Source organism: Acomys minous, assembly GCF_964271855.1.
Source record: "Acomys minous genome assembly, chromosome: 3".
Classification (NCBI taxonomy): Eukaryota; Metazoa; Chordata; class Mammalia; order Rodentia; family Muridae; genus Acomys; species Acomys minous.
The window spans coordinates 22772099-22795609 of record NC_140485.1 but is presented as its reverse complement, the minus strand read 5'-3'; the positions used below and the strand labels follow the sequence as shown (position 1 = coordinate 22795609).

Here is a 23511-nt window from a genome sequence, read left to right as displayed (position 1 = left end):
AGGGGGACTGTAGCACAGACTCCTAGTAGCAGACTGACAAAGATACCCTCTAACTAGACAAGACTCCTAGTAGAGGAGGGAAACACCAACCCACCCACAAAAACTTCAACCCAAAACTAAACCTGCCCACAATATGTGCAGGAATAAAGATAGAGCAGAAAGAGCAGAGATTGAGTGATTGTCCAACCCAATGCCTGACCCAACCCAAGACCCACCCCATGGAAGAGAGCCAACCCCAGACACTATTAACGATACTCTGCTATGCTTGCAGGCAGGAGCCTAGCAGAGTTGTCCTCTGAGAGGTGATGCATACGGTGTCTTGTGGGAAAGTGGGGGGAAGGAGGAAAGGACCTACAGGTAACAGAAGCTCCACAAGAAGACCAACTAACCAGGGCCCAGAGGAGCTTGCTGAGACTGAAGCACCAACCAAGGACCATGCATGGACTGGACTTAAGCCCCTACATAGATGTAGCTGATGGGCAGCTCAGGCTTCCTGTGGGTTCGCTAGTAAGGGGAACAGGCAGCTGTCTCTGACATGGTCTCTATTGCCAGCTTTTTGATCACTTCACCCTGGCGGGACAGCCTTGCCAGGCCATGGGGGAGAGGACAGGTTTAGTCCTATGGTGAATTGATTAGCTGGGGTGGGTGGGGACAGGGGCTCCTCTTTACTGAGGCATAGGGGAGAGGAGCTGGAGGAAAGAGAATGAGGGTGAGACTGGGAGAGAAGGGAGGGGGGGCCACAACCAGGATGTAAAGTCAAAAATACATAATTTTAAAAATCACTGGAATTTAGAAAGGACTGATGGATTAGATCAACATATATATGTGGTAACCTCAGAATGGAAAAAAAGAAAATATGTAGCATTGGGGAGGAGATTATTTCTTTCCATAGGAGAAGATAAGCTATGCATGCCATCCAAACTGTTGAAAATTAGATTTGACAGAGGTAAATCCCCTGAAGATCTTGGCTACAGACAGGAAGAAGGAAATAAAAAAGATTGACAGGTAACGAATATGCTGAGTCCTCTACCTAGAAATAGAGTTAAGACTGTTATTTGCATAACAAATAAATCTTGTTGGCTATAGAGTCCTCAAAATTCATTATTACATGCCATCCTTTCATATGGCATGAATGAAGATTTATATTGCAGTTTGGTTATACAGTCCAAACAAGCTTATAAGGAAAGACAGATGTCTTTCACCTGCTCAGATGAAGAAAAGAGCAGAGCATCATATTTAACTGATCTGAGCACATCCCATGCATATGGAATTGCACAGCTCTACTTTACTTGTGAAAGCTTATGTGTTTACAGAACAAAAGGACCAAACATCAATGAAGTTGGAGTGGACCTGCCAAGACTCATCCTGAAGGATGCAAGACGCTGACCCATTTATTCCAGCATCCAGCTTGATCCAATCTCAGACTGCTCCAGTTGTTGTTTCATCAAAGCTTTCTTCCTGGACAGCTTCAAAGAAAGCTGCTGATCCTGATTGGTCCAGCCTTTCTGACTGTTCCAAACAGGACTTCACTTATGCCTGCATTTTCACAGCATGTAGAGACTGGACAACAAATATTACAGCTAGATTTCTTAACAACTTTTCCAAAATTTCGGTCCCCCAAAAGGAGTACTGCACCCCATATCAGCAGGAAGCAATTCTGAGAGTGACATCCCATACCTTAAGGTAGACTGTGTAGGCTTTGGTCATTTTATTGGGTAAAAAATGCTTATCATTAAAAAGGGTTTGGTTAAAAGTTATTAATTGGTCTTGATCAGGAAGAAAGTAGATATAGGAGTTTGGACCCGGTGATTTCTCTCTTTCCTTTTTTTTTCTCTAACATGGGGTTAGGAAGAAAAAGGTGGGAAAATAGGAATAATATAGGATTTATAGGAAAAAGGGCAGACTATGAATCTACTCTTAAACCAAAGTGTTTTATAAGCCAATAACCTTACATTGATACAAAATAAGGTTATTTTTGTATAAGTATACATTTTTGTATACTGATATAGATTTAGAGTTTACATTGGTTTAGGTTATTGCATATTGGTGCAAAATTAAAGTTATTTTAATAAACATAACGTGTAAATGTTTAAACTCTTGTATAAAGCATTGGACATTTGCAACTCTTTTATAAATACAAGATTTACTTCCAGTCTTTTCATAAGCCACTATTACAAACTGTTTAGGATAGTTAAAAATTCAAGTTAATCGTTAATTAATCAGACTCATGATCATGTCAGATACTAGTCTAGTTTGTCAGGGAAATGTACATCCTAGCTTGAACATATAGTATATAGCTAGAAACAAGCAGTGCTGCCTATTCAGATTTAAGATAGATACATATCTATCTTACATACATACATACATACATACATACTTAGATACTTAGATACTTAGAGAGATAGATAGATAGATAACGCTTATGCACTATGTAAATGGATAGTGATAGATAGATGGTCTTCAAAAAACCTCACAAACCTTTAAAATACGTTTGTATTAATTTAAGACCTTTTGACATTGAGACACTGTCAGCTCCTGGCAGCACCGTATTTGACTTGAAGAAGCTAATGAGCATTGAAGGACCTCCATTAGGACATTGCTTCATATGTGGCGAACTGCCATGGAGCAAAGAAATGCTCCTGCTTCCTCTGCAGACAGTTTGCTGTCCAAAATGAGCAAAACTTGGATGCAGGCAAAGTCAATTGCCAAGCTCTGCCAAGACAGGATAAATAAGTCCTTCATAATTCCTGATTCACATATATGTCTGTCAGATATTCTGGGCCAGAAAGCTGAAGATTGATGCTCCAATGTTATAGAGAAATTCTGGGTGACTGTCCAGATAGCCAAGTGCCCTTTTCGCTTCTATGCTTTGGAAGCTACTTGCCTGCACTTCCTACCATACTAAGGTAATATTTTTTCCTTCTCAAGTCTCTGATGGGATTGAAGACTGAATGGTTATAGTTTTGCAATAAAGCTTAAGTTATTTAGTATTTAAGAAGATGTTTTGAGATCTAGAAGATTTTTTAGGTTGATAAATGTAAGTTACAATATTAAATGATTTAGGTACAGTACTTTGAACTCATCAGTATAGAATAGATAATAGAATACTTTCTCCAAAGTTTCCAAACACATATAGACTGGATATGGTGAATATAAACCTTACCTGATTATTTCATAATTGTTATTATTGCATATAGTTTAGTATTGTAAGACAAAGAGCCTTTTTATTGAACTAAAAGGGAGAAATATAAAAGGAATCTCTTGTGTCCATATGGAAGCATCATCTGCTGATTAAAATATCCTATGGTCTATAGGAAAGGATAGAATAGTAGGTGGAACATCTGGCAAGAAGAAAGGATTCTGGGATTGATCCAGGTGTGAGAGGTTCTCCTGTGAATATGTGAGGAAGGCAGACACATGGCACCTGAGCAGAGGTAACCAGGCAGGTGGCAGAATATAGATTGGTAAATGGGTTATTTTACGTTATGAGCTAGTCAAAAAGAGCCTAGCTATATAGCCTAGGTATTTGTAAATATATTTTGAGTCTGAGTCTTTATTCCAGAAATATGGTACAGGGAGGAAAGCCCCTACAACATTTCCTTTAAGTTGGCAAGTCACCAAAGTTGGTACCTAAAGTTAAATGTTTTTAGCATAAATACTAGAAACTATGCATTCTTACTTAGTTATGTAGATACAATAAATCATTTTATGCTGTTATTTACAATGGTTTTAAAACTATAATGTCTTAGCTGATATAAAAATAATAGGCTTATTTTTAAAATGTATTTATGTATATATTATGTATACAGTGTTCTGCCTGCATTTACACCTGCAGGCCAGAAGATGGCATCAGATCATATTATAGATGGTTGTGAGCCACCATATGGTTGCTGGGAATTGAACTTAGGACCTCTGGAGGAGCAGTCAGTGTCCTTAACTTCTGAGCCATCTCTCAAGCCCGGAAATAATAGGCTTATTACGATATATATGCACCTTGCACATATTCACCCATATATACAGTATTCCCTTAATCCGTTTTCTCCCATCTCATTGATCCCTTTCCTTTTCTCAAATATATCTCCATTTTGGATATGAGAAAAAATAAGTAATATTTTATCTGTATCTCCCTCAATATCCTCCATTGTTGCCCCCTTCTCTTCCATTTAGAACACTTCTCTGCACACACATACATGCATGCACGCATGCATACACACACCACATATGACAAACAAAATATCTGACTTGACTATTCTTAAATTTGGCTTTATTTGCTTAACATGATGAACTCCAATTCCATCCATCTTCATGCAAATGACATAAATTCCTTTTTTAAAAAATTACTGAATAAAATCGCATGGTGTGTGTGTTATGTGCATTTATAAAATCTTATTTATTCATTCTCTGTTGATAAGTATCTAGGCTGATCTCTTATCTTGGACATTTTAGATAGTACAGTAATAAACATGCATGGAAAATACCTCTGAGGTAATGTGATTACATTCCTTTGGAACTATACTAGCAGTGATATAGCCAGATGGTATGGAATGTTTATTTTTATATTTTTGAAAAACATCCATACAAATGTTCACAGTGTCTACCCTAGTCTACATTCTAACCAAGGATATGTGAAAATAACTTCATTTGCTGGTGCTATTTGCTTACTTTGGTAACCATTCTGACTGAGAGGCAATGGAATCTGAAAGGAATTTTAATTTGCACTTCCCTGGTGGCTAAGGAAACTGCACATTTTCTCAGATATGTATTTACCATGTATATAGTTCTTTTGAGACATGTATGTTTGATTAATTTGTATGTTTACTGATTAGATGACTTGAAGATTTTATGTTTAATTTTTAGAGCTAATGATAGATTTTAGATATTAATCTCTTGTAGATGTTTAATTGACAAGGATTTTTGACAGTCCCTGTAAACTCTCTCTGGACTCTGATTGCCTCCTTTGCTATGCAGAAGCTTTCCAATGTCATCCAAACCCATTTACCAATTCTTACAAAATTTAAATACTAGATTCAATATAATTCAATATTTCTATTGATATAATCCATCAACACTTTTTAGTTCCCCAAATACAAGTCAACAACAAGGAAACCATGCAAACTTTTTAACAAGAAAGTATTTTATCATGATTTCTACGGGAATACTTCTTTTCCACAGGGAACTAACCATATTCCACTGGTAACAGCTTCAATTTGTATTTTGTACTTTCATTACAAAGAACATATATGGTAGACATAAACATAAAAAAAATAGAAATTTAGACAAAAAGGGAATAGTGATCAACTTTACCAATAACTACTCTCTCAGTTCACCCCATCCCTGATGATCACTGGCCACTGAACTAGTCACATCCATATATGTTCAGTTTTTATACTTGGTTATGGTATAGGATATAACACAACAGTATGCCAGGACACTTTGAGGCTTTAAAAGAACACACATGCCACATGTGGAAGAGCTCTCACACGTTATTTCAGAGGGAAAAAAATAGCATACTAAGGTGCCTGAGTTGATAAAAGTGGAAGCACAGAAGGAAAAACATCTTTCATAGTCACCTCCCCAGCCAGTGGACACTAGCATCAAGACTTTAGAGATGCCAACAAACAAATTGTGGCGATTTGAATAAGTATGCCCCCCCCATAGGTCCATATGTTTGAAACATGGTTCCCAGCTCGTGGAACTGTCTGTGAAGGATTAAGAGGTGTGGCTTTATTGGAAGAATGTGTCATTGGGAATGAATTTTGAGGTTCAGAAGTTTGGTGCCATTCCTAGTTAGCTCTCCCTGCCTCAGCTGTTCCTGCTGCCACGCCTTAGCTCTGTTGCCATCCTATGCCATAAGTCCAATCCAACACTTTTAGAGGTTGGTTTGGTTATGGTGTTTTGTCATAGCAATAGAAGAGTAACTAAGACACCAACCCGCCATCTTCTAGTAAACAGGGTTAGACATCACTAATGTTTCCCTTCAAATGTAATGTTTAAAGAATGTTTTGCTTAACATCTAACTCCTCATAGTTGCAAATAAGGGTCTGATTCATTAAATCACATTATCAAGTTTTACTAAAGGATAAAAACAAAATAATGTTTATATACCTCAAAGTTATGGGTTCTTAAAACAAAAAGATAAATCTGTTTAGCATCCAAATGCCTAGGTAAATGTGTTATTTCATATTCTTTGAATCCTGAGAAGTTGCAACCCTAGAAAAAAATGGAAATGTTGTTTAACAGAAATTACTTCTTTTCTTAGTATAGTGATTTTATATGACTTTAGAAGACAGATAAGTAATTAACTATCATTAAACCAACATAATTATGCTATTTTATGCTGCCACATTAAAAACTATGTATTTCTCCTAGGAAACTTTTTCATATATTTTGTTTATGAGAAATTAAAAACTTTTGCATATCTGCGTGAAAAATTTTAAAACAAAACTGAATCCATATTTCAGAAACTATTTTGGCATATACTCAAAATATCAAGTATTTTAGACAGGCCATGAATAAAGAAACAAGAATAGGGTGCAATAGAAAGGTTTCTAAACCTGTTCCCAATTCTCTTTCTTGGGAAAAAAATTTATAGTCATGTTTATATCTATAGTATTATAAGCCTTCTTTTGGCCTACATAATATATCTGATGTATAATCTGGCAGTATAGAAAAATTGAAATACCTCTATATTCTTCTCTGTCTCCATCTCGTCTGAAAGCTGGAAAAATTCAAAGCAAAGTATTTAAAATCTAAATTAAAGGATTTTCACATTTAAGTCCTGAAAATAAATCCAACAAAATATTTATATTTCACAATAATTAATAAAACTTTGGCTCACACAATTCACTTGTTACCAAAGAAAGGGATATATATACACATTAAAATAAATCTCAAATGTCTTATAGTGATGTGATGGTGTCAGGACTCCAATATTGAGTTCTAAAAACTAGGGTTTCTAGTTTTTTTTCAAGACAGAAATGTTACTTAATAAAGATTAAAAGGACATTTATAAAAGTGTTATCAGTTCTTATCTATATCATTTATATTTTCTACAAAAATACATTTTATTTATTTATTTATTTATTTATTTTTATTTTGGTTTTGAAGACAGAGTTTCTCTCTGTAGCCTTGGCTGTCCTGACCTTACTTTGTAGACCAGGTTGGCCTCAAACTCACAGCAATCTGCCAGCCTCTGCCTTCCAAGTGCTGGTATTAAAGGCTTGCGCCACCACCATCCAGCTCAAAAACATATTTTTGAGGGATGGTAAAAACACAAAAATCATACCATTATCCTCTTCTGTCTATAGTGTTCCTTTAGAAATGCCTTGTATCGTTCCAAATTTGCAAATGAACCTTTAAGTAAAAGGAATTGACAACAATGAAAAAATTTAAAAAACTAGAAAATTTAAATTATATATAAAACCATTCGATAAAATCAACTAGCACCTTTGACAAGCCACACATACTTAATAAATAGTGAAACTATTATTTATCACTGTTTCCTTTGTTTTTCCAAAATATCAAACCCCACCTTAAATGTCTACGGCACTTCTGTATCTTACATTTTACCTCAACTGATATCTAGCAAACAAGTCATAGTTTTAAAATAGTTCATCTACTTAAATTTAGCAATTTCAAGACTACCTTAAATTCATTAAAGTGCACTTCCACAGTGTATGTCCCAGTGAAAGATATGTACACAGTAAGCTATATGATAGAAGAGTTTAAACTATCTCTGATATTCACATGTTGAAAACAATGTGTATATATACTTATTTTTAAAGGAGAAAAGTATACAAGGATATTTTTCATATTTTTCTCTGCTTATAGATATTTTCTCTGAAAATAATGTATATATGTATGTATATAAGCTAAATATGTACTGCTAATATGTATGCATATACACCATATATAAGTACAAATATATTAGCTATATGCATATATATGCTATATATACAACTTGTATAAAAGTAATGAAGAATTTAAGATATGAAAATTTAAAATAATGACTTTAATATGGACTTAAACACATTCTTTGACCTGAAAAAACTGAAAGTAAAAGAAGATATTACATATCTAAATGATATAACTAATCAAATTTATATAATAAACAGAACAAACTTTATAAGCATAGTCAGTATAATCATGTTCAAATGTTCTGTGTAACAGCTTGACTCATTGAGTCACAAATAAGAGAAGCTAGCATGGAGCTGGGTATCTGGGCTTCAGCAGGCTCCAGAGTGAGCATTGGATGAAGGCTCTGCCTCCAGCTAGACACCTTGGTAGTCATCACGCATGCCCTGACCTTTCAGCTCGCTTGTCTTCCTATTGTCATTTGCCCAAGACCTGGTCACCTCAGCCTCCCTCTGTGTCTTCTCATGTGTAATATACATGTCAACTCTGAATGAACAAAAGTGATCACACACACAAAACCAAAACCAAAACTCAAGTAACAACCCATATCAGATACACAAGTACCAAAAGATAATAAAAGTAGCATGAAACACACACATACACACACACACACACACACACACACACACACACACACAGAGAGAGAGAGAGAGAGAGAGAGAGAGAGAGAGAGAGAGAGAGAGAGAGAGAACTTGATGCTTCACCAAGCTACTAATTCTATAATAAAAAAACTGCAATGAGAATGATCTAGAAGATCTTCTGGACAATGAGTTCAAAAGAATGATTTAACTATGTTCAAACACACATAAAGGATATGAATATACTCAATGAAAACAAACCAGAGAGATGAATGAAATACAAAAGTCCTTCCAAGGCAAGAGTATAGAATCTAATAAAGAGGAGATTGCTGAAAAAACTCAAATTGAAATGATGCTGGAAATAAAACTCAACTTCAGTGGAAAGCCTCACCAGCAAAAACTAATCAGAGAAATACTGGAGTTAAATGACACGGTGAATAAAATGGACCTAACAGATATCCACAGACCCCTTCAACCAAACACTATGGAGCACTCATTCTCCTCAGCAGCCAGTAAACTTTCTCCAAAAGTCATGACAATATAAGACCTAAAGCAAGTCAAAATGAATACAGGAATGTTAAAATAACATCCTGCATTTCTCTGTCCACAGTGGAATAACACCAGATATCAATAGCAATAAAAACTAGAAAAATTATACAAACTCAAGAAACTACAAAAAATTCTCCTGAATGGTAATTAAACAAGAAAGAGATCAGGAAGGAAAAAACCCTATATATGAATGAATTAAAAACACAACATGCCAAAATCTATGGGACACAATGAAGGCACTCTTAAAAGAAAAGCTAATGTGATGCAGGATATTTAATCACACTATGAATCCCAAAATTGTGTTATTTACTAGGAACATCTGGTTTTAGTTGTGGTGTGGCTCAGCCTTAGCACACACCTGTAATCCAAGAACTTTCTGCTTGAATATTGTAAACAGGATTAAATAAAGTCAATTTTAGGTCAAGAGGCAGAGCAAGCAATCAGTTGACAGTGAACATTGGATTATTAAGAAAAAAACATAGAGAGGAAGAGGAAGTCAAGAAGATGGATAGAGAGATGCACAGGAAAGTGAAGGGAAAGACATTGAGTTTAAAAGGAGCTTTTCTGAGACATCAAGGAGGGGGAAATTCCTTCTGAGTTGTCCGCCGAGGAAGAAGGTCAGGTGGGTGCTTTCACTGCTTCTCTGAGCTGTCAGGTTTTCACCCCAGCATCTGGCTCCCAAGTCTTCATTGGCAAACTCAAACAGCCGAGATTTTGTTAAAAATAAACTAATGCTAAATGGAGAAAAATTCAAAGGAGTCCCAATAAAATCAGGAACATGAGTTTCCACTCTCTCTATTCAATATAGTGCTTGAAATGTGATCTACAGCAATGCAGCCAGAGACAAAAATAAAAGGGGTAGAAATAGAAAAGAGAAAAATTAAAAATCCTTATTTACAGATTATATGATTATACACACAAGAGACCCTAAAGATTCCATTAAAAAAACTTGTAGACCAGAAAAATATTTTCAGCAAAGTGGCAAGATACAAAAAAGAAAGGATACTAAAAATGATATATTTAAAGGAGATAATCTCATTCACCACACACGCGCACGTGCACACACACACACACACACACACACACACACACACACACACACAGACACACAGAGAGAGAGAGAGACGGAGAGGCAGAGACACACAGAGAGACAGAGAAACAGAATACGTGGGATAAACCTAAGCAAGGACATAAAGGACCTCGCAATGAAACCTATATGACCCTGAAAAAAGAAACTGAGGAATATCAGCAGGTGGAAAGACCTCTCATGTTCATGGGTCAGATTATTTAATATGTGAAGATGGTCACCTTGCCAAAAGCAATAGAAATATATAGACTGTATGCAATTTCAAGCAAAATGCCAAGGCCTTGTATCACAGATAAAGAAAATACCTCAGCTATACTGCAGACAGGCACTAATATCAAGAAATTTCAAAGAAAAAAGTTAACCTCCTCAAGCCCTGAAACTACTGATGAAGAAGCAAGCTAAATAAGTGAATAGAGAGAATTGAAAATAGCCAATACATATTTTAAAAAGTGTTCAACATCCTTAGTCATCAGGGAATACAAACAAAATATTTTTATTAATCACTTACCCAAATCAGAATGATGATGGTCAAGAAATCTGACTGACTGCTGGTCATGACATGGAGAAGGGGAAACCCTGTTCACTGCTGGAGGGAGTGTAGACCAGCGCAGCCATATGGAAATCAGTATGGACATTTCTCAAAAAATTGCAAACAGAACTACCATATGACTCAACTGTACAGATGTTGACATATATTCAGAAGGCTTTGCATCCTACCACAGAGACACATGGTTACGCACGGTCATTGCTGCTCTTTTCCCATCAACAGGGAGATGGGATCAGCCTGGATGTTCATCAGATTGATGGAATCAGCCTGGATGCCCATCAGATTAATGGATAATGAAAATGTTGCATATATACACAATACAACTTTATGTGGATGTGAAGAAAAAGGAAATTATGAAAATTGCAGATCATGGATGGAATTGGGAGATATATTAAGTGAAGTGACCCAAACTCAGAGAGACAAAGTATGCATGTGCTCCCTCATGTAGTGTAAACACAGCCTATAACTTTCACACACGTGGACAAACAGGAGTGGTCAACTCTAAAAAAACTGGATAGAAAACAAGAGAGGGTAAAAAGTGCTAGAAGGGGTGAGGAGCAAGAGAAAAGTGACAAGAGAAAGTAGAAAGGGGCTTGGACGGAGGCCACAGGGGTACTAGGGATGAGGTGGTGGAGAAGGCAAACAGGGAGGTAGATCTACTAAAATACACTTTGCTTGAAATGCCATAGTGACATCTAATATCTTATGTGCTGATTTTTTAAAAATTGAAGGATAAGACAACAGCCAGTATTATTATCTAAAAATCATTCTAGAAGTACTAATAAATACAGCTAGGGAGAATGCTGTACAAATACTAAGGAAGAAAAACATCATTGTTTTAGGATATGCATCTCAGCAATTCATTTCTTCTACACTGAATCCTAAATCTGCCTACAGCCAACGTCACCCATGTGGCCCAGCCCTCACTCCGGAACTCTGGTTTCTGCACCCACTGTTGACTGAGGTTTCTTACAGCATCAGTTGGTGCGCTTCGTTTCTTTTCTTCCCTGATGTTCGGCCACCTCTAGTCTACTTTAACAAAGTTCACAGCTGTCTTAGGTTTGCTCCAGTAATGCTTCCTTCAAAGCACATACTCACGCCTATCTTAAAACACTAGATCTTGTTGAATGATAGGATTTTCAAATATTTAGTTTTAAGATATTAAAACACTGGAATTTCATTCTTTATGAGAACACATACAGATGAATCATTGACAGACAGACAGACAGACAGACAGACAGACAGACAGACACACACACACACACACACACACCACTGACCATTATTTTATTCACATAAAAATATATCTTACCTTTACTTTTCGTGGAAATCATTATGTCATTCTCAAACAAGTTGGAGGAGTGCTGTTGCAAAAGATGCGAGCATTCCTTTAATCTTGTCTCCATGGTGCTGAGTGCTTCAAATGTTCGAGGAACGTTGGTCCACAGATAAGAATAAATAGAAGCAAATGAAATATCCTCTTCTATTTTTTTCAGAGCATCTTCCCATATACCACTATTTATAAAAGGAACATCTCTGGGCCAATAATCCTGCAAAAATACACATTTTACATCATCTTGAATAAATTTAAATCACAGTGTTTAATGACCAAAGATTGAAATTTTATTCTACAACATTGTTTTTATTAAAAGTTTTAAAAATAAATTTTGAAATAATTAAAAACCTCATAAAAGTTGCAAGAGCTTTCTAAAAACATGTTTTCAAGGATCATTCGAGTATAAGTCCTTTGACAGCCCATTATCTTTTAATACTTTAGTATCTGTTAAAAAAAAAGGCATTGTTCTATAAAATATCATTGTAAGAATCAGAAATTAATCTTAATGCATTTTACCAATCTAAATTAATCTATTGAAATCTCATCAGTTGATCTTGTAATACCTTTTATGGAAAAAATAATACATTTTAAAATAATAAATATTTGGGATTCAATTCTTTTAATATGAGTCCAATGCAGTTTAAATCAACTCCTCAGTATTTGGCTGAAAGGAAAGAGAAATAGAAGGCACAAGAGATTTTTTTACTTCTATTTTTCCACCCTTGCTGATATGTAATATGTAAAATTATACATATTTATGATAAATAACATGCTGCCTTAATATCTGTATATGCTATGAGATGATAAGCCAAGACTAAAATTGAAGTATACTCATTATTCCACATAGGTTTTTATTTTTTAATGGTGAAAAATTTAGTATCTACTATTTTGGCAATTCTAAAATATATACTAACTAAAGCCACCATACTGTCCACTAGATGTCCAGAATATATTCATATTATATAATAGAAACTGTGTGTCCTTCAATTCATTTCTTCTTTTCTTTCTATAAGTCTCTGGAAACCATTAGGCTACTTTCTGCTACTTGTTCCACTATTTTAGATTCTTTGTGTGTGAGTTCTAAGTTTGTACACATGATTGCACATATTTTGTATGTTTCAAGGATGCATAAAGAAGTCATAAGTAACCATGCTATTCTACCTTTAAAAATCTTACAAATCACATATATGTGTGTATATGCATGTATAGTTCAAATGAAATTTTCTCATTTAAGCTCACAATGCTCCCTCCAAGAGCCAAAGGCCATCTACCAAACTCCTAATACCAAGCATGAGGAGCTCTCTTTTGAGCTGTTGGCTCCCAAAACATACAGCCTATTATTGTTGCCCTTGGTTGTCTTCCTGATATGGAACATAAGTCCCTATTGCTGAAGGCAGCATCCACTTCAAAGGCATGACCCAGAGCTCCCTGAGCTATAACTGACCTTCCCATTAAGGAGTAGTTTTTATGGCTCCAGAAGGAACCATGCGAGCTTCCAAAAGAGGGAAGTAAACAACAGACTTACTCAACTGTCATGCCTATGAACCAGCACAACAACCAGCATGGCAAAATAACCCTAAGAGTTCATGAGTGGCACACTACCTTGGTGGTAACAAACACTTTCTAATCTGACATAAGACTTGCTTAACAAGAGGAAAGTTATGTCTGGTACTGGAAACATAGCTATGTACCCAGGGCTAGTGAAGTCATGGACCTTGGAAAACCTACATCTTCTACTTTATTAAATCAGCATAATCCCTAGATATATTCCAAATGCTACTCCTTATGCGCACAGGCAAGTGTTGCCCTTATCCCTCATCAGGGAAACTTCTCTTTGCAGCAGATAGAGACCACTACAGAAAACCAGCAAAATGCACAGTTGTGGAGGCCACTCCCAACAGATACATCTCCAAAACAGCTCCCTCACCTAAGACTCAGAGAAAAATGAAGAAAAGGGAATGGAAAGATGGTAAGAGCCAGAGATCATGAAGTTTGCAGTGAGATTGTCTTCTAAGACTATTAGAAGCTACATTCATAGTCACACCAAAGATGAGACAAACATGAACAACTACAATAGACATGCTAACGTGACAGAGCACAAGCTCATGATTCCTTAACCCTGTACAAAGAACTCCAGGCAACCAAACAATGCTTAGAGTGGAATAGACTTCCCCAGGGAAGAGCACTACCACTGATTCCCCAACACCAAGTGGTCATCCCTGAAGACATACATACAACTAACACTATACAGATTGGTCAGGTTATATTTAGGATTAAATACATGTACATACGTGTACCAAACATTAATTTTTAAAAGACCATGAGTTTAAAAAGGAAAAAAGAGAGATGTGGGATGGTTTGGAGGGAGAAAAGAAAAGGGACACATAATGTAATATACTATAATCTAAAAAAATAAAGAAATAAAATAGTTAAGAAGCTTCTTTACCCCAGGGGGGGGAAGAATGGAGTGACAAAGAAGCACACAATGAGGAAGAGGATCTTCCCCAGCTAAACATCTAATAGAGAATACCCAGAATGTACAAAGAATGCTAAAAACAGTCAAGAAAACAAATGACCCAATTAAAAAATAGGTGTTGATCCAAATGCAGAGTTCTAAGGAAGGTCTTTTAAAAAGTGTTGAGCATCCTTAGCAACTAGATAAATTCAAATTAAAACCCCAGTCAGAATTGCGAGGATAAAGAAGACAACTGACTGCAAACTGGGGCAGCTACTTTGGAAATCAGTTTAGAGAATTCTCAAAAAAAAAAAAAAATCTAACAGTGGATCTAGCTGTACCACACCTTGGCAAAGCTGAAAGACTGTTACATTATACTACATAGATGTGTGCTTAATCAGGTTCATTGTCACTCCATTAACAATCGTTAGGAAATAGAAACAACCGAGATGTCCTTCAACAGATGGAAGATGAAAATGTGGTACCTATACACAATGAAATACTATTAAGCTATTAAACGAAGGAAAGAAAGAAGTCTGAGGGCAAATGGATGATGCTAGACAAGCTCATCCCGAGTGAGGCGACCCGGACCCCAAGAGACAAATATTGCATGTTTTCTCATAAGTATGGATATTAGCATTTAAGTCTTCTATAGGCATGCTACAATCCATATAACCTCAGAGGTTAGGTTAGTAAGGGACCAGCAGGAAGAGGAGGATGCTCTAAGGAAAGGGAAATAAAATACTGAGTTATTGAGAGACAGCGAGATATGGAGAGAGAGAGAGAGAGAGAGAGAGAGAGAGAGAGAGAGAGAGAGAGAGAGAGGGAGGGAGGGAGGGAGGGAGGGAGGGAGGGAGGGAGGGGGAGATAGGAGACTGGAATGGGAAAACAGGGGATGGGAATGAATGAGAAGGGTAAAGGAGAGAACATGGAAGGGACAACTGACACTAAAGTCCACTTGAGGGGGTCAGATAGAAGCCTACTACCATGGCAGTTTCCTAAAACATACACTTGTACGAAAGAAATATAAATGGAGTAACCATATAACGAGGGAGACAATATCCCAACTGGACACTGTTTGCCACCATGTAAAACCTCCAGTGCCAGGCTTGGGTTATATCTCTTTGAATCTTTGGCCAAAGGGGCTCCAAACATCCCAGGCTATTCCCATGGCTATTGGTTACTCTTCATAAACTGATGGTAAGGCCCTATTGCTGACAACAACACTTACACATCTCATTAAATATGGAGAAGTTGAGCTAGTGTGCAACTAGAGCCTTTACCCCTATTGACTAGTGTTCATGTTACTGGAAGCTACTCTCTGCACTCTACCAGAGGAGAAAGGTAACCATCAGCTATAAACCTTGCATTCTACAACAGCAACCTGCCCTACAAAATATGCTGGTCACAAATGCAGTGGGAGTAACCAACGACTGCCTGATTGGATTTAAGGCCCATGAGCCACCCATGCCTGAAATGTTCTTTGGGTAGTTATGAACCTCAGACTCGATAAATCATGGGCCTAGGGGAAAACCAAACACTCTTGTTCTGCTATAGGAACACAGGAATAAAAATGACTCCTAATGACATTCTGCTATGCCCATAGACCAGTGCCTTGCTCAGCCATCATCAGAGAAGCCTTCATTTCGTAGTAAATGGAAACTAACAGGGAGACTGACGAAGGGACAATATGCAGAGAGATATTTTGGAACATTAAGTCCTAAATAGGATGCCTTCATCAAACCCCTCCACCTCAAAGCTCAGAAATCTATGCAAGACAGGAGGAAAGATTATACCAGCCAGATGGGGTGGATGATTCCAAAGAAATGGTGCCTTCCAGATAGAGTAGGACGGATGCACATATGAATTCACAGACTATGGCAGGAAGCACGAGTTCAGGTCAAACTGGATCTCAGAGCTGAGAAAGGGAAGTGGACACAGGCTATCTGCAATTGACACTACTTGCAAAAGAAAAATCAGTTTTCTCCTGTGGTGACTCTTTGGGCATACTAGCCACACTGTAAGGCAGGCCTCATGCCTAGCAGTAGATAAACAACACAAAAAGAACTCAATCGTATTTTTGAAGACTTTTTGACTCAAATTGCTTTGTTTGGGTATTTTTCTGTCTTGCTTGTTTTTGTGAGGGGTGTGTGAGTGTTCGTTGTGTTTGTAAGAATTCTGCTGTGGTTGTTTTGGTTCTTTGCTTGCTTGTTCACTCTCTAAAGAGAAAGAGAAAGAAAGCGTGTGGAGTTGGGGGATGGGGAGGCGGTAGGATCTGGGAGGAGTTGGGGAAGGTAGGAATCTCGATCAGAATATTTTGTATAAAAATGTTTTCAGTGAACAAAAAAAGAAAAAAAAAGGAATTTTAGAAAGTGATTATTTTGCTCTTAAATGAAATTCTCAAAACACAAGGACAAAAGCATTCATTTAAATAAACACACAGCATGCACATGAAATTTCATTGCTAATAGTTTAGTCATAGCAATTTTTTTATATTTTACATAAGTGGAAATAAATTATTTATACTTCAATTCACTGAATTTCAACACACCTCATTAAAAAGTCACCTTTCCTATCTTTTAAACTGACATCTTTATTCCAACCTTTATCTGACATACCTCAAAGTATAACAAATCTTAGATTCACATTTGAAAATGGATGAATTTGCTCAATTCTCAGGTAAAATTCCTTAGTAATCCCAGTAACTCCAGAAAGACTCAGTAATTACACATAACAATGGAACCTGGAGTTTTCAGATGAAAACATACTTGAATAATTTAATTTGATTCAATAATGAAGGAATATTGATGTAAGTTCTCTGTTAACTATCTGTGAGTATTAATTGAGATGAGTAGTTAAATAAGGGTAGTTGTCGTATTTTCTTGAAGATGAAAATCTTAGGAAAGTACACAGAATTGTATGTATAGAGATAACAGTTTTTTTTTAACAGTTTTTAAATGTGAAAGCATTGTTAAGAGGAACTGAAAATGACATACAGTCCACTAAAAGGAAATAAAGGTGTAAACATTTCCCTTATTGAAACATATTTTCTTTCTATTCTTCTTTCCATATCTCTGATGTTTAAAAAATAAAGTTGTGTTGACAGAGAAACAGGGATAGGAAGTTCTACTTACCCAGTTTTGAGACTTTAAGAATTCTTCAAAGCTCTTTGGAGGCTCCTGGCTTTTCTAATGAAGCAAAATCAGAAAATGGCGTTCATTCTGATTGTACTTTACACACATAACCCACTAAAGCAAAATAGAGTGCTTAAGTTAGAATTGTTAGCGTTTTAAGATATTATAAAACATTCATTTGTGCACTTTGTAAAGTACATGTACTTTGAAAACGGACAGAGATCAGTGTTTACATGCTGCTGAATGCTCTCATCTCAAATTCCAATAAGAATTCCAAGATATTCTGAGTTACTATGGACTTGTCCATAAAAAACTCAGATCCAGAAATATAATAAGTATTTCTCTTGTTGACAATAAAACCATAGGAGTGGAATTGTGAGTGTACTATGGAGGCTTCAGGCTAACAACCCATAATCCCATTTTTATTATGTAGTAGTTTCTCTGTGTGTTTAAAATGTACTCAACAATAGACTAATTTTATCCAAATAAAACTTGAATCCTTCTCGTAGAGACTGCACACATTCCCCCTTCTGCTTAGATACACCCCTGTCTAAAAACTCTCTCTTTTCAAGCCCTTCTTGGCTTATTTATCTCTTGATTAAAGTATCAAGTTTAAAGTGACTTTTAATTAGAAAATTTAAAATTAAGGCCAACCTAACTATCAAGAAAGACCTGTTTTTAAAGCAAAACATCCACAAAGACAAAAAAAGTCACTTTTTTCTAAGAAGGCTTCAACCTCCAAACCTTGCACAGTTTCTTCGTGGTATTATTGAGCAGGTTCGTGTCTCTGGGGAGACAGAGACTATGTACATCAGAGCTGAACCACATGAATTGCGCACAATGGCTGGCTCGAGTCTGTAAGCACTTGATGTATGCATCACTTGATGAATAGGTGAGTGAATACATGGGAGAAGTGTTTAAGTACTTAAAAAAATAAGGGCATGTCCAGAGAATGGAATACAGTGAGGAGGAGCCAAGGCGAGGGAAAGAGACAGAAGAATCCTGATGTCTAGGACCTTAATAAGTACTAATGCTGAGAAGAATGAAATCACATTTTAGTTACTAATACACTTATTGCACATTCATCTATTAAATGCCCCAGTTTATTAAATCTCAGGGATATACTTTGTAAAACTAATTCCAAACACATTTGGAATTAAATGGAATATTTCATTCTCTTGATATTATTTAAAACATATGAATATCATTAAACATGCACTTAACAAATGATAGCAAAATAAATAATATAGGTAAAACATTATTTAAAATAACAAGAATAAAGTCAGGTCAATATTAAGGAAAACGTGGAGCTCTGGAGCTAAGCAGACTAAGAAAGAGATCAGAAAGATAGTGTATACAAAGGCTTAGAAATAAAATAAATGAAATAATTTGTTTATTTTCATTTAATGGTTATCCAACTTTTTCTATTATGAACTGAAGACAGTATCACATTTAACTTGAAGGGAAAGAGAAAAACGAGGTGAAGGAGTGAAGCATGCATAGGAAACTTTCAGCCAAGTTCAATATGAAATTCAGTGTCTGGAATAAAGTGAGGAGGATCTAAACAATGAGAAGATAAAGGGCACCTGTTTTCACGGAAGTGCGTGCTGCTCTGTGGGGATGGTAAGGAGAAACCGGGTCATATAGAACACTCTCTTTCTAGGTGTAAGTGAAAGTCAGCAGACACTGATAATCATGATAGCTCAAGGTGATACCGCTTTATTCCACATTTATCAAAGCACTAAGCTAGTGCAGGGTTTCTCAGTACCAGGCTCGGCTCAACAGCAGGGCAAGCCCATGAAGCCAGGCCTGCTGATGACCTGAGATCTAGACAGAAACACTCTACAACTAAGCACAGACTCAGAAGAGCTTCCTTACCTGAGAGACAAGTTTCTGCATCCACTGAACCTTCATTTGGCCTGTCATGGTGGAATAAGCTTAGGGATGAAGAGAGATCCGCTGGGCCTTAGATGTCAGTGTGAGTTCAGGGAACAAACTGGAAAGACACACAAATGCAAAAGCAGATGACTTAAACAACCCCTTTGTGTCACCTTCAAGCCTCACTTAGGACTTTTGTCAACAAAGCCACAGTGGAGGAAGGGCATCCACAGAGGGAAACTGGACAGATTGGTATATTCTTAAAGTGTTGAATTTCAGAACCTGAGCAGAATTGAAAAAAGTTAAAACTCCACTTCAAACTCCTCGCAGATCAAATATCAAGAAAATATTAGAAGTAATAATTAGGAAAGGTTGGAGGTTGAGTAAATTGCAAACGAACTCAATCCAACTAAAGTCACAGCTAACCCTAAAGCTCAAGTCAACTGAAAGACTCAACGCCAGCCTTTCACTTTAAGGGGCCCAAATCAGCCTTTCACTCTAAAAGCCAAAGAAAGAGAAAGGCCTGTGCTCTTCAAAGCTAAAGATGATTGAATCTCAGTGTTCTGCAGTGATGGATGAATAGTGTTCAGTAGTGATGCAATTACAGAACAACCCATGGAGGAAAAGTAGGATCCATAATCCAGAGAGAACACAGTCAATATAAATCAGATACCTAAAAAAACACGTAATGAGTTAATGACAAGGCAGAAAAAACAACTGTAAATGCACTAAAAATACTATAACGTAGGTTGAATAACAGTGAATGAAGAAATGGTGTGTTTCAGATGATCTGGTGGCACAGAATTGTAATCCCAGCCACTCAGCGGGCTGAAGCGAGAGGTCTTTCTAGGCAATTGGACAAGACAGAAAGAGGGCAGCCTTTGCTCAGTGCTGTGGATTCAAGTTCAGCCTTTTAGATTAGGCACATTTGGATTGGAACAGGAGAGATAAAAAACTCGTCTTAATTTGGGTCTACTCTTTAGGCAGACAACACAGAGTTATTTGTCTCTCTTCTTTTTTGCAGCATGGCCCCCACACTGACTCCTATCATTCTGAAAAAGCTTTTCCTCGTAGACTTTATGTAACTGAGTAACCAAAACAAACAACCTCAGGCTTCTGAACTTGACATTATAACTCTAAGATCTGTCCATGCTGTCTAGTATTGGGTAATACTGTAGTGTATAATATAATCCAAGTTTGTTCATCTGTTCTACTTTTGGGGAACCTGAGTCACTTTCTACTTGTGTGTTACTCCTCACGTCAACATGGACATTCTTGTTAATGCCATTCGGCATACAGTCTGTAACCAAGAGTGGGATGGACAATTAAGCTGTAATGAGTACTGCTAAAGAGACTTTCAGGATGGCTGTATGCTGATTTCCCTCACAGCGATCCACCTGCCTCTGCCTCCTGAGTGCTGGGATTAAAGGCGTATACCACCATGTCCAGCTCTGACTTCCATTTTCAACAGAAGTGTATGAAAGCTTCAGTAGCTCCATTCTTACTAAAAATCTAACATTTAAAAAATAGCATTTAAAAAGCTCCCCCCACCCCCTTTGAGACAGCCTACTGAGTAGCTGGGATTACAGGTACGCACTGCATGGAAGAGCCAAGCATCAATTATGAGGCACTTGATTATGGGACTACGGTGTGTAAAATGCAGCTGTAAGTGATTTGTCATGCCAACAGCGGCATGTGCTTACGCGTGGCTATACAGGATAGCACACGACACACTTAGCACACATTACTGGGTGAGCTTCACTTGTGCATGGCTGGCAGCACAAGAGGCTATTTATACTATCTTCATTGCAAACATGTGAGCGATGCTTGTGCTGTGACATAACACAGAATCACAAGAATGCAGCCTTCTCAGATTGACTTTCTTCAGTTAATAATAAGCAGTAAAGTCTTTTCAGGCCTTGATAGCTCATCTTTAAGTATAATACTTAATTACTGTTTTGAGAATTTCATACAATGTATTTAGATCATATTCACCTCCTCTCCCAACTTTTCCCAGGTCTACCTTGCCATCCTCAACTTCCTACACACCTCACTTTGAGTTTTCATCATCTTAAAAACAAACAAACAAACAAACAAACAACGAAGACCTCCTCCAGTCCAATTTGTGTTGCACAACTGCTCTGGGGAATGAAGCATGTCCTGGAGTACGGTTTGGTGAGCCAACATACTTTTTATATTGTCAGATAAGCTATGACCCAATTCCTAGGAGGCATTCAAAAGACTGAAAATAAGCAATCTGTGCCCCTGCGCCTACTATTTTTTCCAGCTAGGGACAGCGATATGGATCTTTTTATCAGAAAGTTTTGTTGTATTGGACCTTTGATATTTCGTGGTTTCCTGGGTTAGCAGTAAGTTCACTATGTTCGTTTATTTTAAAGACTATACATTCTTTGATAACACTTTGGGAAGTGGGACCTGTGTCACCTTTCCTATGACCTGGATGGGCCTAATATCTCACTTGCAAGCAAAAGAATTGGAAAGAGGTGACATTGTTAGTTTTTGAAGATAGGTTAAAAATAAAGGCATGTAGTTCTAGCCTTTGTAGCATTTCTTTTTTTTTTCTTTTTTGTTTTTTGTTTGTTTGTCAACTTGAGAATGCCTCCATCAGATTGCCTGTAAGCAAGTCTGTAGCAATTCTCTTGATAATGATTGGTGGGGTGGGCCTATCCCACAAGGGGGAGCAGGGGGGAACTGCCACCACTAGACAGGTGGCCCTGGACTGTATAAGAAAGCAGGCTTGAGCGAGCCATGTGGAGCAAGCTGGGAAGCAGTGCTTCTTCATGGCTTCTTAGTCCTCCTTTGATTTTTCTGCCTTGGCTTCCCTCAATGGACTATGACATGGATTTTAAGCCAAATAAAGTCTTTCTTCCTCAAGTTGCTTTTGGTCATGTTTTATCACAGAAACTCCAAAACAGACTCCCAGCCTAAGCTACTAAGTGTGCTGCTCTCCTGCCTCACTGGAAGTCCAGGCCACACAGTGAGTTTACCAATGGGAGTCCTGACAGCATGTTGTCTTCCAAGTTGAGTTACAAGAGGAAAGTCAATCTGCTGTGCACTAGACCATGTGGTTACTATACTTTGGAGTAAATTATTACACAGACAAAGCAACCTAGACCCCTGGTAAACAGTAACATTTACCCTTTCACCCATACAGCTGAATGGCTGTGATAAAGCTGAGCTACATTTAAAAAGAATATGCCTGAGAATAATTTATTCCTGGCTTAGAAGCTTCGCTATTGTCTTTCTCCACCCAGAAAATTATTTTTCTCCTTAAATCAGCTGCTATCAAACTCTTCAGGGTACCTTTTAATAAAAGAAACATTTTACAATCAAATGCATGCAAACATGCACATACATGCACATACATGAAGCTGAATCTCTGTTGGGTGGTGCTTTACTAAGTATCTTAGACTGATATTTCTGCTCTGAATAATTTCATTACTTAAAAAGTATGGGTTGTTTTTGTTTTGTTTTGTTTTTCATTTTAAACAGTGTCTTCTGCAGGCCAGAGTCGCCTCAAACTCACTATGTATGTCAGGCTGGCCTCAATCTCTAGATTCCCTTGTCTTCCTAGTACTGGGATTACAGATGTGAGGCATCACTGCTATCTCTAAAGTGTAGTTTAGATTATGTTTTCATTGTTTATGAATAGATCAAGATGCTAAACAACAGATCCTACACAGTATTTCCTATACTCTAACAATTCTTCAGGAAATTTCCCAAACTCAACCAGAAAGGCCTCATGGACTCCTCCAGTCCCTTTTGAAGTTTCAATCATTTGTCATGTTTTCTGGACTACCCATGCTTAACATACAAGCATTTCCAGTGTAAAGGCAACATGAACTGCAAAGCCAAAAATCGAAAGGGGCAACAATAATAAAAATATCCCGTTTTCTGATGTTCAGACCATCACTGCTTGGTGCCCAAATTAGTGACCTGTGATGCTATAGGAAAATAACTAAAGCTTAACTCCTAAGGCACTTGTCAACACAGGCTCTCAAGGTAAAGGCCT

At 37.2% G+C, this 23511-nt stretch overlaps 1 protein-coding gene across 2 annotated transcripts in view; it reads right to left on the bottom strand.

Moving 5' to 3' along the window:
* The window catches only part of FAM227B (family with sequence similarity 227 member B), a 160812-nt gene that overhangs the window by 135720 nt on the left and 1581 nt on the right, over positions 1-23511 (bottom strand). For both annotated transcript variants that reach the window (XR_014777958.1, XM_084775513.1), the window contains exons 2-7: positions 19479-19596; positions 17601-17654; positions 11988-12225; positions 7286-7353; positions 6683-6718; positions 6106-6210 (exon numbers count right to left, since the gene is read on the bottom strand). Coding sequence is in view for 1 of the 2 variants with exons in the window: in XM_084775513.1 (XP_084631639.1) it covers positions 6106-6210; positions 6683-6718; positions 7286-7353; positions 11988-12225; positions 17601-17654; positions 19479-19526 (549 nt within the window). In the remaining variant the exon portion in view is untranslated. The remainder of the gene's footprint in view (positions 1-6105; positions 6211-6682; positions 6719-7285; positions 7354-11987; positions 12226-17600; positions 17655-19478; positions 19597-23511) is intronic.